The sequence below is a fragment of the Myotis myotis genome, unplaced genomic scaffold, assembly GCF_014108235.1.
Source record: "Myotis myotis isolate mMyoMyo1 unplaced genomic scaffold, mMyoMyo1.p scaffold_m19_p_18, whole genome shotgun sequence".
NCBI classification, from domain to species: domain Eukaryota; kingdom Metazoa; phylum Chordata; class Mammalia; order Chiroptera; family Vespertilionidae; genus Myotis; species Myotis myotis.
Window position 1 is genome coordinate 6,892,494 of NW_023416322.1, and position 16,711 is coordinate 6,909,204.

The window sequence follows — 16,711 nt, forward strand, 5'->3', positions numbered from 1 at the left end:
AGAGAAATATCAATGTGAGAGAAACACATCGGTTGGTTGCCTCCTGTATGATTCCTGACCAGGGCCTGGACCAGGGAGGAGCATGCAACTGAAGTATGTGCCCTTGATTGGATTTGAACTCGGAACCCTTCGGCCTATAGGCTGACACTCTATCCACTGAGCCAAACCGGTCAGAGCAAGAATGAGTATTTTTAAAATCTAGCACGAGAAGAAAAAGAATTAAAGGTTTATTTTTCTTTCCCTCCATCACCTGATAAAATAAAGTGATTTAATACATAATTTGTGAAATGAAAGGCAATCCTATATAATAAAAGCCTAATATGCAAATTGACCGAACAGTGGAATGACCAGTGGAACGACCGGTCTCTATGACACACACTGACCACCAGGGGTTGTCACTCAATGCAGGAGCTGCCCCCGGCCCGCAGACCCCAGGCCACCCAAGGCAGGTGCCAGTGGGGCCCCCCATCGCTCCACCAATCACCCCACAGATGGGCCCTGATTGCTGACCAGGCCTAAGGACCCTACCCATACACAAATTTTGTGCATCTGGCCTCTAGTATAATTATAAGATGTTATTTTTCTCATCTTTTTCCTCTTCTCTCATTACTTTCTTATTCTCACTGAGCTCTATTTAGTAAGAAAGAGTGTTTTGAGCCACCACGGATTATATTACAAATGTTTAAAAAACTAAGAGACACAGGCACTGACCCATCAAGTAAGAGTGTCAGCCATAAACAATAACAGTGCTCCTTCGATGAATATTGGCTGCATTTAAGCCTCAAAGAGCAGGACATAAGTTTTCCACATAAGTGGGTTCAGGCTGACCCTATAATTTATTCAAGGCTTGGCACAAAGAGAGCAAGAAGAAGGGTCATTGAGAATGCAGGTCATTTTGAAGTGTTATAAAAGCAAAGGGCCCGGCCAATGTGGCTCAGTGCTTGAGCATCTACTTATGAACCAGGAGGTCATGGTTCGATTCCTGGTCAGGGCACATGCCTGGTTGCAAGCTCGATCCCCAGTAGAGGGCCTTCAAGAGGCAGCCGATCAATGATTCTCTCTCATTATTGATGTTTCTATCTCTCTCCTCCCGTCCTCTCTGAAATCAATTTAAAAAATTTTAAAAAGCAAAGGGATTTTTAACCTGTCTCACTAAGGCCGCCTTTGTCCTCAGCCAGTAAGCAGTTCCTGAATGAATCCAGGGGCTGCAAATATAAACCTCTTTTCTTTCAGACCAACCAACATTTCCTCTGAGGAAGACCATCGCAGGCAAGGCCTGATGACTTAGTTAGGGGAGGATATGCAACAGGGCCCTGGGGGGTGTGAGAGACTAAGGACCCTCATTTACAAACATTAAGTTCTATCTATGTGCCAGATGCTGTGTTAGGGACTCACGGGTGAATAGGAAATGGCTGCAGTCCTGGTAAAGACAGACGTGTATACAAGTACTGCATTCAATGTGATGTGTGGTAAGAGCACAAGGAACACACCATTGGGGACCAAGCAGAAACTGAGGTGCTTTCAGTGGCAGGAGCCGTAGTTTACCAACATTCATTCTCTTGAACATGAATTCTCTCCAGGTAAACTGTCCCATTGGGCTAATGACATCAGGTAGAGGGACATGTGGAGGGTCCCAGCCTGAGTCTCTGGATGTCCCAGATATAGTTTATGTGACTTGTGCAGTCACACAGAGCCTGGAGCTCAGAGAGACCCTGAATTTGGTTTAATGATGCTGTGTCACCTTGAAATTCTTCATAGTATTTGAACAAGGAGCCCCATATTTCATGCTGTACTGGGTTCTACAAATTATACAACTGGTCCTGGTGCCAGATCCTAAGGCTTTTTTTTTTTTTTTACATAAGGCCCCTAGTACCTAATTGCCAGGTCAGATATGAGAAGATGGATAAAGGGTGGGTGCCGTTGCCTCATCATTTTGGTGGGTTCTTTCATCAGACTCCAGGAAGTGTGTAGGCAGTTTGCTAAGGTAGAGTTCTTAATGTTAGAGCAGTGGGGCAGCCACAACATGGTGGATGTGGGGTGCTGCTTTTGTAGTTGGTGCATCTTATCTTCCAATGGCAAGTCATCAGGAAGTGGTGCAGGCTGGGTGGCAGATAGAAGGAGCTGGGGGAAGTCCTGCTGCTATTTGTGCTGCTGCTGTGGTGAGAATTCTGGGCTTGCTGAGAAATGGCCTAGGGTTTGGACAGGCGTAAGGTAAAGACTCTGCCACCTTCAAATGTTCCAACCGTGATGTAAGAGAGGCAGCTGTAAAACCTTGGCATGTAGTGGAAAGAGGGGGAGGCTGAAGATGTAGGTGCTAGTCCTTACATGTATGAGCTGGGTAACCTTATAAAATCACAAAACCTTCTGAGTCTCAGTTTCTTCATTCATAGAATGGAAATAATAGCTATAAAATTGCCCTAATTAGTGATCAGCAAATCATACAATATGAGTGAAAATGCTTCACTAACCATCAAGGCAAATACATGTGAGTTATATCTGAGGTTAATAATGACAATGAGGATGAGAATAATCCTCCTAATCTCTTTTTTATTAATTAAGTAATTTAAAAAATTGATTTCAGAGAGGAACGGATTGGGAGGAAGAGATATAGGATGTCCCAAAATTCACGCAAGATTTGAATTTTATGTGAGCATCAACAACAACAACAAAAAATAAAAGCCTAATTTTACTTGGTTTATTGAATCAGATTCTAATATCTGTTGCCCTTTGATTTCAACCCCTTCAATTTGATAAGCATTACCAGGTACCAATTATGGCCCAGGAGCAGGGACAATGAAGACCAATGAAGACCATGGCTTTGCATATGTGCCAGCAAAGCCGTGGAGGCCATTTACCCGATGTGCTATTCCATACATAACCCTATACTATACACTTTATGAATCAATAAAACATTTACAATTTTTAATTATAAACCTGTGTTTTCTATCAAAATTACTTCTTGCGTGAATTTTGGGACACCCTATAAACATCAATGATGAGAGAATCATCGCTTGGCGGCTTTCTGCATGCCTCACACTGGGGATTGAGGCCCCAACCCGGGCATGTGCCCTGACCAGGAATTAAACCATGACCTGTTGGTTCATAAGCTGATACTCAATCACTGAGCCACGCTGGCCAGACCATCATCTTCTTTATTATCATCTTAATAATTGGTACATGCTCTTGAAGGCTTCCCTAGTCTATCCCTATGATGGCCATGGTGAAACCAGGCCCATACAGAAGAAGGTATAAAGAGTCATTATTAAGGGTTAATTCAAGTAGAGCCTTGGGGTTTTTTTAGGTACCACTTTACTTGGTGAACTTTATTTTTCTCTTAAAAACTTCAGTGTTAAAACAATCCCATTTACCATTGCACCAAAAAAAAAAAAAAAAAAAAAATTAAGATACTTAGAAATAAACTTAACTAAGGAGGTAAAAGACCTGTACTCAGAAAAGTACAGGACATTGAAAAAAGAGATAGAGGAAGACATAAACAAATGGGAGAACATACCGTGTTCATGGATTGGTATAATCAACATCATTAAAATGTCTATACTACCCAAAGCAATTTATAGATTTAATGCAATTCCCATTAAAATACCAATGGCATATTTCACAGACCTAGAACTAACTCTCCAAAAATTCATCTGGAATTAAAAAAAAAGACCCTGAATAGCCACAGCAATCCTGAGAAAGAAGAACAAAGTTGGAGGGATCACAATACCAGATATCAAGCTATGTTACAAAGCCATAGTTCTCAAAACTGCCTGGTACTGGCACAAGAACAGACATATGGACCAATGGAACAGAACAGAGAACCCAGAAATAGACCCAAGCCATTATGCTCAATTAATATTTGACAAAGGAGGCAAGAGCATACAATGGAGTCAAGACAGTCTCTTCAATAAATGGTGCTGGGAAAATTAGTCAGATACCTGCAAAAAAATTAAACTAGATCACCAACTTACACCATACACAAAAACAAACTCAAATGGTTAAAGGACTTAAATGTAAGCTGGGAAGCCATAACAATCTTAGAAGACTCCATAGGCAGCAAAATATCAGACATATGTCATAGTAATATCTTTATCAATATAGCTCCTAGGACAATGGAAACTAAGGAGAAAATAAACAAATGGGACTACATCAAAATAAAAAGCTTCTGCACAGCAAAAGAAACCATCAATAAAACAATAAGAAAGCCCACTGCATGGGAGAACATATTTGCCAATGCTATTGCAGATAAGGGTTTAATCTCCAAAATTTACAGGGAACTCGTACAACTTAACAAAAGGAAGATAAACAACCCAATCAAAAAATGGGCAAAGGACCTAAGTAGACACTTTTCGAAAGAGGACATACAGAAGGCCGAGAGACATATGAAAACATGCTCAAAGTCACTAAACATCCGAGAGATGCAAATCAAAACAATGAGGTACCATCTCACACCTGTCAGAATGACTATCAACAACAAATCAACAAACAAGTGCTGGCGAGGATGTGGAGAAAAAGGAACCCTCATTCACTGCTGGTGGGAATGCAGACTGGTGCAGCCACTGTGGAGAACAGTATGGAGTTTCCTCAAAAATTTTAAAATGGAACTCCCATTTACCCCAGTAATCCCACTCCTAGGACTATATCAGAAACACAAATTAGAAAGAATATATGCACCCTTATCTTCATAGCAGCACAATTTACCATAGCTAAAATTTGGAAACAGCCTAAGTGCCCATCACAGATGAGTGGATTAGAAAACTGTGGTACATCTACACAATGGAATACTATGCTGCTATAAAAAAGAAGGAACTTTTACCATTTGCAACAGCATGGATGGAACTGGAGAGCATATGCTAAGTGAAATAAGCCAGTTGGAGAAAGATAAATATCACATGATCTCACTCATATTTGGGATATAATGATCAACATAAATGGATGAGCAAATATGGATCCAGAGACAAGATGGCACTGAGCAGACTGTCCAACCTCAGGGAGAAGGTGGGAGGTGGGGGGTGGGCTTAGAGATCAACCACAGGACTTGTATGCATACATATTAGCATGACCAATGGACACAGACACTGGGGTGGTGGGGCCTTGCCCTTGGGGGTGGGAGTGGGGGGGGGGTGTTAATCAGGGGAAAAAAGGAGACATGTAATATTTTAAACAATAAAAAGCAACAACAGCCGAAACCGGTTTGGCTCAGTGGATAGAGCGTCGGCCTGCGGACTGAGGGGTCCCAGGTTCGATTCCGGACAAGGGCATGTACCTGGGTTGCGGGCACATCCCCAGTGGGAGATGTGCAGGAGGTGGCTGATCGATGCTTCTCTCCCATCGATGTTTCTAACTCTCTATCTCTCTCCCTTCCTCTCTGTAAAAAATCAATAAAATATATTAAAAAAAAAAGCAACAACAAACTTCAGTGTTTTTTGCGTTGTTTTGTTTTGTTTTGAAATACTCTCCATAGCTGTTCCAGACAGAGAAATGAAGCCACAGAGCCCTGCCGCTGCTTGGACTCCCAAGACTCGCCTCCTATTGCCGTTGGAGTTGGCCATCTGTAATCCAAGAGCTGTTGCAACAGAATCACTGTTTCCTTCGGTGCCTGATCCCCAGGAGGGGTGCTTGGGTGGGACCCCTCAAAGGGTCCTTAATAAAAGTTTAGAGGCAGGAGAACGTGTCATGTAGGTTAAATAAGTATAGATTGGAATAACAGTGGAGAGAGGTAAGGCAGGAGATGTAAAGAGATATGGCTTAGATTTGGGACAGCCTTGAGTTTAATGTCTACACCACCGAGGGGAGCTATTAAAGTTTTTGAGGATGAAAAATAAAATAATGTTTTAGGGTCATAGTAATATAGTAATGCTGTATAGAAAAAGTAAGAAGGAAGAGAAGCTGGCCTTGAGAGACCATATCAGAGCCTATTATAGCCTTCTGGGCATTAACCAGAGGATGATGGGGGAATAGAAAGGAAGGGTTAAATTTGAGAGATAGTACAAAGAAAGGCAAGGAATAAGGACATCTAATGTAATTCAGTTGTTCAAATGCGCGCACGCACACACACAGGTGGGCAAAAGTAGGTTTACTTACAGAGTTTATTCTTGTATTAATATTTATTTATTAATTATTGTACTATTTATTTGTATTATATAAACCTTCTTTTGTCAATCAATTATATATATATATATACACACACACACACACACACACACACACACACACACACATATGTGTATATATAATTGATCTTAGAGGGGGGGAGGGAGAGAGAAAGAGAAACATCAATGTGGGAGACATGCATCTATCAGTTGCCTCCTCCATGGAGCCCCAACTTGGGATCCAACCCACATCCTAGGCATGTGCCCTGACTGGGAATTGAACTAGAGACCTTCTAGTGCATGGGATGACATTGCAACCAACTGAGCCACACTGGCCAGGGCAACAATACATTTTTTGTGTCTACTTTTATGTCAGAGGAAAACTAATTCATTTTATTTTGGAAGGAAGTCAAAGTAGAAGACAAGTTCAGGTTTAGAAATATTGAATTTGAGATGATGTTGGACCATCTAAGTAAGAAGTTGGAAGGCCATAACCGGTTTGGCTCAGTGGATAGAGCGTCGGCCTGCGGACTGAAAGGTCCCGGGTTTGATTCCGGTCAAGGGCATGTACCTTGGTTGCGGGCACATCTCCAGTAGGAAGTGTGCAGGAGGCAACTGGTCGATGTTTCTCTCTCATCGATGTTTCTAACTCTCTATCTCTGTCCCTTCCTCTCTGTAAAAAATCAATAAAAAAAAAAAAAAAGAAAGAAAGAAAAAAAAGAAGTTGGAAGAATGGAAAATAAGGAGAATGGGTTTAAATGTTATTTGTGGGGGGCTGTGGTAGAATCTTCTAGTTGTTTTCCTATATATATATTTTTTTAATTAAATCTTTATTGTTCAGATTATTGCATTTGTTCCTCTTTTTCCCCCCCATAACTCCCCTCCTCCCAGTTCCCGCCCCACCCTCCGCCCTCACTCCCCACCCACTGTCCTCATCCATAGGTGCACGATTTTTGTCCAGTCTCTTCCCGCATCTCCCACACCCCTTCCCCCCCCCAAGAATAGTCAGTCCATTCCCTTTCTATGTCCCTAATTCTATTATAATCAACAGTTCATTCTGTTCATCAGATTATTTATTCACTTGATTCTTAGATTCACTTGTTGATAGATGCATGTTTGTTGTTCATAATTTGTATCTTTACCTTTTTCTTCCTCTTCCTCTTCTTAAAGGATACCTTTCAGCATTTCATATAATCCTGGTTTGGTGGTGATGAACTCCTTTAGCTTTTCCTTATCTGTGAAGCTCTTTATCTGACCTTCAATTCTGAATGATAGCTTTGCTGGATAAAGTAATCTTGGTTGTAGGTTCTTGGTATTCATCACTTTGAATATTTCTTGCCACTCCCTTCTGGCCTGCAAAGTTTCTGTTGAGAAATCAGCTGACAGTCGTATGGGTATTCCCTTGTAGGTAACTGAGTTTCTTTCTCTTGCTGTTTTTAAGATTCTCTCTTTATCTTTTGCTCTTGGCATTTTAATTATGATGTGTCTTGGTGTGGTCCTCTTTGGATTCCTTTTGTTTGGGGTTCTCCGCGCTTCTTAGACCTGTAAGTCCATTTCTTTCACCAGGTGGGGGAAGTTTTCTGTCATTATTTCTTCAAATAGGTTTTCAATATCTTGCTCTCTCTCATCTTCTGGCACCCCTATAATTCTGATGTTGGTACGCTTGAAGCTGTCCCAGAGGCTCCTTACACTATCCTCGCATTTTTGGATTCTTTTTTCATTTTGCTTTTCCGGTTGAGTGTTTTTTGCTTCCTCGCATTTCAAATCTTTGACTTGATTCTTGCACTCCTCTGGTCTGCTGTCGGGAGTCTGTATAATATTCGTTATTTCAGTCCGTGTATGCTTAATTTCTAGTTGGTTCCCCAATATAGCATCGAGGGTCTCATTAGTTTTCATGTAGATCTCATTAAGTTTATCGGCGGCTTCTAAACAGTTCTTGAGAGACCTTAAAAGTGTGGTTCTGAACTCTATATCTTCCATTGACAATTTTGTCCTGTTTCTTTGTCTCCGCATTTTGTTATGCTTCCTTGGTGCACCCCCTAGTGGTCTTTGTTCACAGTCTTATAATTAAACCTTGATTGTTGTAGCTAATACCAGGGAGGGTTTGACCTCCAGGCCAGGTGGCTATGAGAATCAGCTATGTCAGCAGTGAGAGAACTTCTGTCCTCTAGGGAGGTGCTAATCTAGCCTTTGCCTGAGGCTATCCGGCAAATGCCTGTGTGCAGGGCTTGGGCGGGGCGGGTCGCACAGGATCAACAGGGTGGGCTGGAGAGAGCAGTTATGGCGGCTCTCAGTCCTGTCCCCAGGGGCTCTGCCTCTCTGAGTCCCAGCACCCGCTGCAAAGCTCGGAGAGAAAGCTGCACTCGCTCTGACCGAAGCCAGACAGTCCCGCTTCTCCCGTTTGAGTCTGGGTCGCTAAAGACTCGCCCGGATCTGGAGCTCAGAGTCTGCGACTCCCTCCCATTGAAAACTCCAACCGCGCCCTCCGCCGCCAGCCCGCTCGCGCACTCCGCACCTCAGAATTTGACTTCAGCACTGCGCCTGCTCTGAGTGTCCGTATGCGTTTCTCTTTCCTCCTAGTTGTAGGACTTCCACTCAGCCAGCGTTCCTGTGGTTCTGGGTGATGTCCCTTCCGTCTTTTAGTTTCACTTTTGAAGTAGTTGTTCAAAGCAGCAAACTCCGGCGTTAACCTATGCCGCCATCTTGGTTCTCCAGGAAGATTTGATGAGGCAGGGAGACAGCTGCTGTTTTCCTATATTTGTTCTCCTTAGAGCTTCATCTGTAGTAACAGAATCCTTAATTTGTAGAATGAAATAGAGTCACTTATTGCCCACTTTTCTGCTAGCTAAGTTTGGTCATATGACTAAGTTCAGGTCAACAGGATGAAAGTGAAAGTGTTGCATATGACTTCTGTGTCTTTAAGAAGAAGGCACTTTGCTTTATTTATCTCTTTCTTGCTTCTTGCAGCCGGGATCTCAGATGGACATTTGGGATCAGGAAGATGAAGCCAAGTACTAAGAATGGTGAAGCAGGAAGATTGAAAAAGTGTGGACCCCCGATGACCTTGGGAACTATTCTACCAAAGGAACTGCCAAGCCTGCTGTTTTTAAGAGGATGTTTATTACAACTGTTTCCTGAAAAGAATTCCTGAATCTGCCTGCCAGTCCTTCACTCTGCAAGGCAGTCTAACATTTCTAAAGTTTATGGATTGTCCCTCAATCAAACACAAAACACAGTCTCTCTAAACCCTGAAACTGATGATTTCCAACTCTTACTCCAAGGCTGGGTGAGAAACAGTTGCCTGTGAAGGGCTATGATAAGATTACTCGGCCCACCACTTTTGATATTTTAGGTTCTTTCTTTGGTTACAGCCAGATATCAGAACAGAATAAAAAGTGATAAAATAGAATAGTAGTGAGAGAGTCAAGTGAAATTAATTTATTTCATTTTGTTTGAAAATAGAAGAGATTGGTGCTGAAGGGTTGGTCGGGAGGTAGAGCATTTAGAGATTTCCCTGGTTGGCCTTGCTCTGGAGTAGGCCTTCCAACTCACTGGCTTTCTGCAGCTCTGTGCTTCTCTCTCATAGTAATTGCCAAATTGTGTGGCAGTCGTGAATCCATGTGTCTGTTTCTAGACACTGTGAATGACTTGAGTCCAGGGACCTTGCCTTCAAACCCCCCGACCAAGCACAATGCAGGATACAAAAGCCATTAACACTTGTCGAGACACTAAAGATGGAAGCGATATGGTTTTCAATCAGAGGAAGCTCATGCCTTCATTTAAGTGGAAGGGAAAAGCCAAGGAAGGATGAGTGAAAGGACAGGGTTATTTTGAGGTGCTGTTGGGGGCGGGGATAGAAGAAAGGCCTCTTGGTGAGGTGAAGGGAACACAGGTCTGAGCCAGGTTCCGTGTCTGACATTTGCTGAGGCCCTTATCTTACTGAGGCTACAGAGGGGATAGAATAATGCCCACCTCAGAGATTGTTGTGAGTAGACATTCTGGAGTAGAGTGGGTAAAAGTGAAGAGAGTCATGCTTGTTGACCTTCACCTCTTTAGTAATGTAGGAGGTGAGATCTGGTGAGAGTGAAGAGGCAGCCCTAACTGGTTTCGCTCAGTGGATAGAGCGTCGGCCTGCGGACTGAAGGGTCCCAGGTTTGATTCCGGTCATGTACCTGGGTTGCAGGCACATCCCCAGTAGGGGGTGTGCAGGAGGCAACTGATCAATGTTTCTCTCTCATCGATGTTTCTCTCCATCCCTCTCCCTTCCTCTCTGTAAAAAAGTCAATAAAAATATATTTTAAAAAAAGAGTGAAGAGGCAAGGATAGGACCAGCTAGAAAGTAAAAAGTTTAGGGGCACAGGTTTTGAATCTTGGTAGGTTTGAACCTAGCTGTGTCACCATGAGAAAAATTTTTTGAAATTGTCTGATCCTCAGGTTCCTTACCTCTACAATGTGGATAACTGTTAGATACAATTATGGAGATAAAGCACTTAGCACAATGCCTGGTACATTTTAATCGTGGTTGTATTATTGTTTTGAAGAATGTCAAAATGTTGAGAAAATGCCACTATAGGGAACACACTGGGCTTCTACCCAAGATTTATTAAGGGGATGAAAAGATTGTTGAGCAGCCTTGGGAGCCCAGGGGAGAGGTGAGCCACGTCTATAACATCTCCCAGTGAGGATGGTTTCCTCACTGTCATATGCCAGACCGCAGAAGGGAAGGTAGGAGACAGGCAGGACTTCCCAAGGAGAAGCAAAGGCAGGAAAAGGCTGCAACCCTGGAGTGTGGGCTTAAATGGGAAAATACATTCATTGTGCCCCTTAGGTAGCTATGGTGAGAGGGAACCCAAGGGGAAGGATGAAACCAGCTGGGACCGAGAGCACTATAGACAGGCTGTTTATGGAGGTGGCCTTCCCCTCCTGGGAGGAAAGGTAGGCGTCTTTCCCGGCCTAATACACCTTTCTGTGTTTTAGGTGGCAACTCCCGTTTTCCTGAATGAATCCATGTGTACAGGTGGACTCTACACATGTGCAGTTCATGATAAAGTAGCTGCCAAAAACCACTGACTGGAAGAAGGCAATAGAGATTATGAGAAAAAGAAAGGTATATATTTTTTAAAAAAATCAGAAACTTATTCTGGTTGGAAATATTGATGGGGTAGGAGGACTTTAATTGGCTAGAGGGAAATTCTTCAGAGCCGAGCAAGAGAAGTGGAGGATGGAATCCAAAGAGAGTGCGAAACATAAAATATTTATGACAATGCAAGAGGGGACAGACCTAAAACTTCATAGTTCTCCTTAGAGTCTAATAAAAACAAGGGTGATGTACATTGGGGGTGTAGGAGGCTCCCTAGTCTGTTACACGCTGCCTTTATCTCCTGAGCTCTACTTGCTCTGGCTCCTCCTCCTTCCTCATCTCCTACCCTTCTTTTCCTCCCTCACTCTAACCACACTGCTTCCTCCTTCAAACAGGCCTGCATGTTCGCTGACTTCCTCTTCTTTTTTTTTTTTTTAAATATATTTTATTGATTTTTTACAGAGAGGAAGGGAGAGAGAGAGAGAGTCAGAAACATTGATGAGAGAGAAACATCGATCAGCTGCCTCCTGCACACCCCCTACTGGGAATGTGCCCGCAACCAAGGTACATGCCCTTGACCGGAATCGAACCTGAGACCCTTCAGTCTGCAGGCCGACGCTCTATCCACTGAGCCAAACCAGTTAGGACCTGACTGCCTCTTCTCAACACACGGCAGCACTCTGTCACTATGCAACTCTGCTCCAAGGTCACCTCGTCAGAGAGCTTTCCTGATCCCCAGGCTTAAAGCAGCAGTTCCCTCCACCACTCTCCATAGCCTCGCCTACTTTAGTTTTCTTCAGAGCAGCCATCACTCACTACGCAGCACCTCAGCTCCATGAGGGTGTAATCACCATGAATGCAGAGTCCTTGTCTGTTCTGGTCACCACTCTTTCCCTACCACCTAGTGGGTGACTCTCACATTTTTGTTGAGAGAATGGATACTTTCAGGCTGCTGACCCAATTACCCCTTTTCCAGCAACATAAAGCAAGGTGGAGAAACCCAGAGCCAGAGAAAGGGTGAGGCCAAGAGAGAACTCTTCACCGGTCCCGTGTCTTGGTGTGGAAGCCTCAGGGTATAAACTGAGACACAAGAAGGAGCAGTTGGCTAACTGTAACTTCTTTTCCCGCTAATATCCTCGTGACATTAGCAAACAATTGTCTTGGCATAGATCTACAGGCTGGGGCTGCTCAGGGTGGCGAGTAAAAGTGCCCTGAACTAGGGATCCAGGAACATGTTCTAGTTAAGGCTCTGTTGCAGACTAGCTAAGTGACAGGGGTGAGTCACTTTCATGCTAAGCCTCAGGATTCTAATTGGTAAATGAAGTAAAAAATATATGCCCTGCCACTTGAGGAGTTACCAAGATTAAATGAAGTGTGTATACCAGTGATGGCGAACCTATGACACGCATGTCAGAGGTGACACGCGAACTCATTTCTTAGGTTGATTTTTCTTTGTTAAATGGCATTTAAATATATAAAATAAATATCAAAAATATAAGTCTTTGTTTTCTATGGTTGCAAATGTCAAAAAATTTCTATATGTGGCACGGCACCAGAGTTAAGTTAGGGTTTTTCAAAATGCTGACACGCCGAGCTCAAAAGGTTCGCCATCGCTGGTGTATACCAAGGGAGAAGAATCTAGAGCAGTGGTTCTCAACCTGTGGGTCGCGACCCCTTTGGGGGTTGAACAACCCTTTCACAGAGGTCGCCTAAGACCACCGGAAAACACATATATAATTACATATTGTTTTTGTGATGAATCACTAGGCTTTCATTATGTTCAATTTGTAACAGTGAAAATACATCCTGCATATCAGATATTTACATGACGATTCATAACAGCTGCAAAATTACAGTTATGAAGTAGCAACGAAAGTAATTTTATGGTTTCGGGTCACCACAACATGAGGAACTGTAGTAAAGGGTCGCGGCGTTAGGAAGGTTGAGAACCGCTGATCTAGAGGCTCCAAAAAGGGTCTTGCCATGAGGAGCACCCGCTGTCTACCCCCATGTCAGGCACTATGACTTAGTGAGAAAGAGCCAGACAGCCCAGAGTTTGAATCTTGGTTCCATTAGGTACTAGCAACAAGTGAAAATTAGCAACCTCTCTGTGCCTCATTTTTAAAAAAATACATTTTTATTTATTTTTAGAGAGAGAGGAAGGAAGAGGGAGAGAGAGATAGAAACATCGGTGGCAGAGAAACATAGATCAGCTGCCTCCTGCATGCCTCCACTGGGGACGCAACCCGGGTATCGAACTGGCAAGCTCTTGGTCCATAGATCCACACTCAACCACTGAGTCTCATCAGCCAGGCTCTGTGCCTCACTTTTACCAACTTTAAAATGGAGCTAACAGAAGGACTTACCTCACATAAGTATTATGAAGGTTGAATGAGTTAATATTTATAAACCTGTTACAAAAATCCCTGGCACTCTGTATGTTTGTTATAGAAAATAAAAAAAGCATTGTTACAGAGATTAAAATAATACTCCCAGGCAACTGTTAAGCGAAGATTCACCAAAAAAAACCCATAAACAAAAAAGAAAGAAATATTTGACTGAGGAAATACTTGAGTAGCCTGAGTAGACTGGGACTGACCTTAATATATATATATTATATATATATATATATATATATATATATATATATATATATATATATATCTCGATTGATTTCAAAGAGGAAGGGAGAGGGAGAGAAAGAGAGATAGGAACATCAATGATGAGAGAGAATCATTGATCGGCTGCCTCCTGCATGCCCCACACTGGGGATTGAGCCTGCAACCCGGGCATGTGCCCTGATTGGGAATTGAACCATGGCCTCCTGGTTCATGGGTCAATGCTCAACCTATGAATGGCTGGGGACTGACTTTTGTGCTTCTGTGTGAAGGCACTCTGGCTGCTTTGTCCACCACCATACTGATCACCAGGGCTGTTTCAGCCCAACAGGCTGATGCAGTGGCCTCTACTCCCTCCCACTGCAGTCCTGTGTTAGCACAAGGATGCAGCTTCCCAGCCTCTCTTTGGAAACTGCATTTTAGCTGATACTTCATTTTCCCCATGCCGAGTATATATATTTTTCCATTTCTATAAGTGGGCCTTTGAGCCCTTTCTGAGAGTCTGAGATAGTGGTCTGCTCCAATCTCTTTCTAGAACAGAGGCTTTCTCGTTATTTTGAAGGACTTTGGACTAGTGGCATATGGCTCTTGCCAGGACTCTTCTTCAGGCACAAAAAACCTGTCTTTAAGCCCCAGGATGATGGTTGGGGCCTAGTTATCCATGGGCAGGTATCCAGACGGGCCCACTCACCTCTGCTGGGTGCCCCATGACTATGCTTTACAGACCTTGTTGATACTGAACCCTTGTTTGTTTTTAAGAAGCAAATTCAACTCAACCCAAATCCTATTGATGTTAATGGTGCTTGAACCATGTCTCAATATGGCCATTTCCTTGGATATTTTGTTCTGCTGGCCTCCCTGAACTCTGGCTCTTGGCAAAGGCCTGCCCACCAATCCCAACCTCCTCTACAGGTGGGTGTGGAAATAGGCCCAGTCTCTCCCTAAATAATCCGGTCTTGCTGGGAATAAGTCACTGCTCTTCACTGACAAATCCCGAAATGTGGTAACAATTAATAGGAGGGCAAGTATTTTATTCCACTTCGGCATCAAAGTGGATGAAGGCAGCATTGCTCAGTGGTTAAGTCTAAAGACATTGGAAGTCAAATCCTACTTTCTCCACTTTTTGGCTAAATGACCTCCAGAATTCTGGGCCAATGCTTTCACCTGTGAACTTGAGATATTACTAGTACTCATCTCATAGGGTATTGTGAGGATTAAATAAAATGATAAATGTAGGCTATGTAGCATAATGCCAGACACATAGTGGTTGCTCCATAAATAGTCAGAAATTACTATTATTGATGAGAGACAGGAGAAGGGAGCAAGGGGAGGAGTTTAAGAAACTGAAACAAGAAAGGTGTAGAGAAAAGGAAGAATTAAAATTCCATGGGGGGAAAAAAAACTTGTAGAGAGAAATGGACATGGACTCTTCCTGTCTTCCACCACAGAGGGTGGGTGGCTGGTAGGATACTGGGAGGGATGGTCAGAGTCACAGGATTCCCAAGTCATGATGAGAAAGTTAGGATCAGAACATAAGCCTGTGAGTTTTGGCCCTGAGGGAACAATTTTCCGACATGGAAGAGTCATGAGTTCACACACTCAGACTTATTTCGGTGATTTCAAGAGAAAAATGGGGATTTCTAACTTCCTTTTCCACTGCTTCTCAGCTGCTTCACTAATCTGAGTTCCAGGAAAGCAGTTGATTCACAGTCCAATGGTAAGCATAAGGGACCACCTTCGCCGGGAACAGCAGCAGGAGAAATTTAGGGTGCAATCTCCGTGAAGCTCAAATGGAAGGAGCCCCAATTTTAAATGGTCAAGGGAACCAGAGAGACCATGGTGCATTTAGTCTACCTTTTCAGAAAATCCTAACCCATGCATTCGTGTCAGGAATTTGATAATGCATTTTTAGAACTGGTAAGAGACAATAGAAATAGATTTAAAATGGCAAACAGAGTCAATTTTTATATAAGAAAGGCAATTATTTGGATTTAATTAAATAATATATGCAATGAAAAGACACACCCAGAGCTAGGTTAATGTTACATAGTTTTCTTTGTACCGACAACAAACAGTATGCATATGTCCTTTATAATTTACTGTTGAGCATAAGTAAGGAAAACAGTTTTTAAAGCCAGTTCTTCATTTTTTGAAAGTAATGTTCTTAGTTCCAGTTCTTCATTTCTTTGAAAGTAATGTATTTGTAAAATAGAAATAATAGCCACTTCTCATTTATTTTAGGGAGTTTTTGGAAGATAGAAGCTGAGTAATAGCTCTGAATGTGCTTTGAAAATGAAGCAAGCGTCCAGAGATCAAGTTTCTACAGTGACAATTATGGTCATGAACTCCAATCTGCTAGAGCAATGAAATAATGGAGAAAAGTATATCTCTGTCAAAAGCCATATGATACATTATAATACCCCAAAAGAAATAGCTTTTAAGTTATTCAAGATTTTGGATTATTTCTTCTTTTTCTGGGCTTTCTGGCCAGGTCTACCAAGTGCTGAGTCTCCTGAGCAGAAGGGTTTGTCTCAGCTCTTTGGAGACCCACCACAAACAAAAATTCAAACTCTAAAGCTGAAAAACAGGTTTGACTCTTACTGGTTGTTTTCCTTATAGACCAAGGGTATCTGTGTTGAAACCTATCAGAAGGGCATTTCCATGTCTTCCTTCAGGGCAATTTCTACAAAAAAGTAATAGAAAACTAGGAAGGGATCAACAAGGGTCAGAACTTACAGGTTTGTAGGCAAAGGAGCAAGATCCATAAATAGTGCTGGGCCATCTTCAGAGGATCACTGATTGTGAAAAGAAAGGCACTCTTCTAGCAGACAGCGTTTCACTCGAATTTTCTTGCTATTTATAGCTGAAAGGAAGTGACAACGATTTCGGAAACAATGGTCTTTGCTGTTTTTTCCTATATTATC

The 16,711-nt window shown here is 42.6% G+C and overlaps 1 protein-coding gene and 1 long non-coding RNA gene across 8 annotated transcripts in view; one reads left to right on the forward strand and one right to left on the reverse strand.

The window, feature by feature from the left end:
* The window catches only part of CD84 (CD84 molecule), a 33,103-nt gene that overhangs the window by 12,245 nt on the left and 4,147 nt on the right, over window positions 1–16,711 (reverse strand). For 3 of the 7 annotated variants that reach the window (XM_036343525.1, XM_036343522.1, XM_036343523.1), the window contains one exon: window positions 16,524–16,650. The exons of the other annotated variants lie outside the window; for them this stretch is intronic. In XM_036343525.1, coding sequence (XP_036199418.1) covers window positions 16,524–16,569 — 46 coding nt within the window. In that variant the 5' untranslated portion in view covers window positions 16,570–16,650. The remainder of the gene's footprint in view (window positions 1–16,523; window positions 16,651–16,711) is intronic. 7 annotated transcript variants of the gene reach the window in all.
* Window positions 15,324–16,232, forward strand: LOC118673084. The gene is made up of 2 exons (XR_004973299.1): window positions 15,324–15,504; window positions 16,029–16,232. It is a non-coding gene; the product is annotated as an uncharacterized LOC118673084 (long non-coding RNA).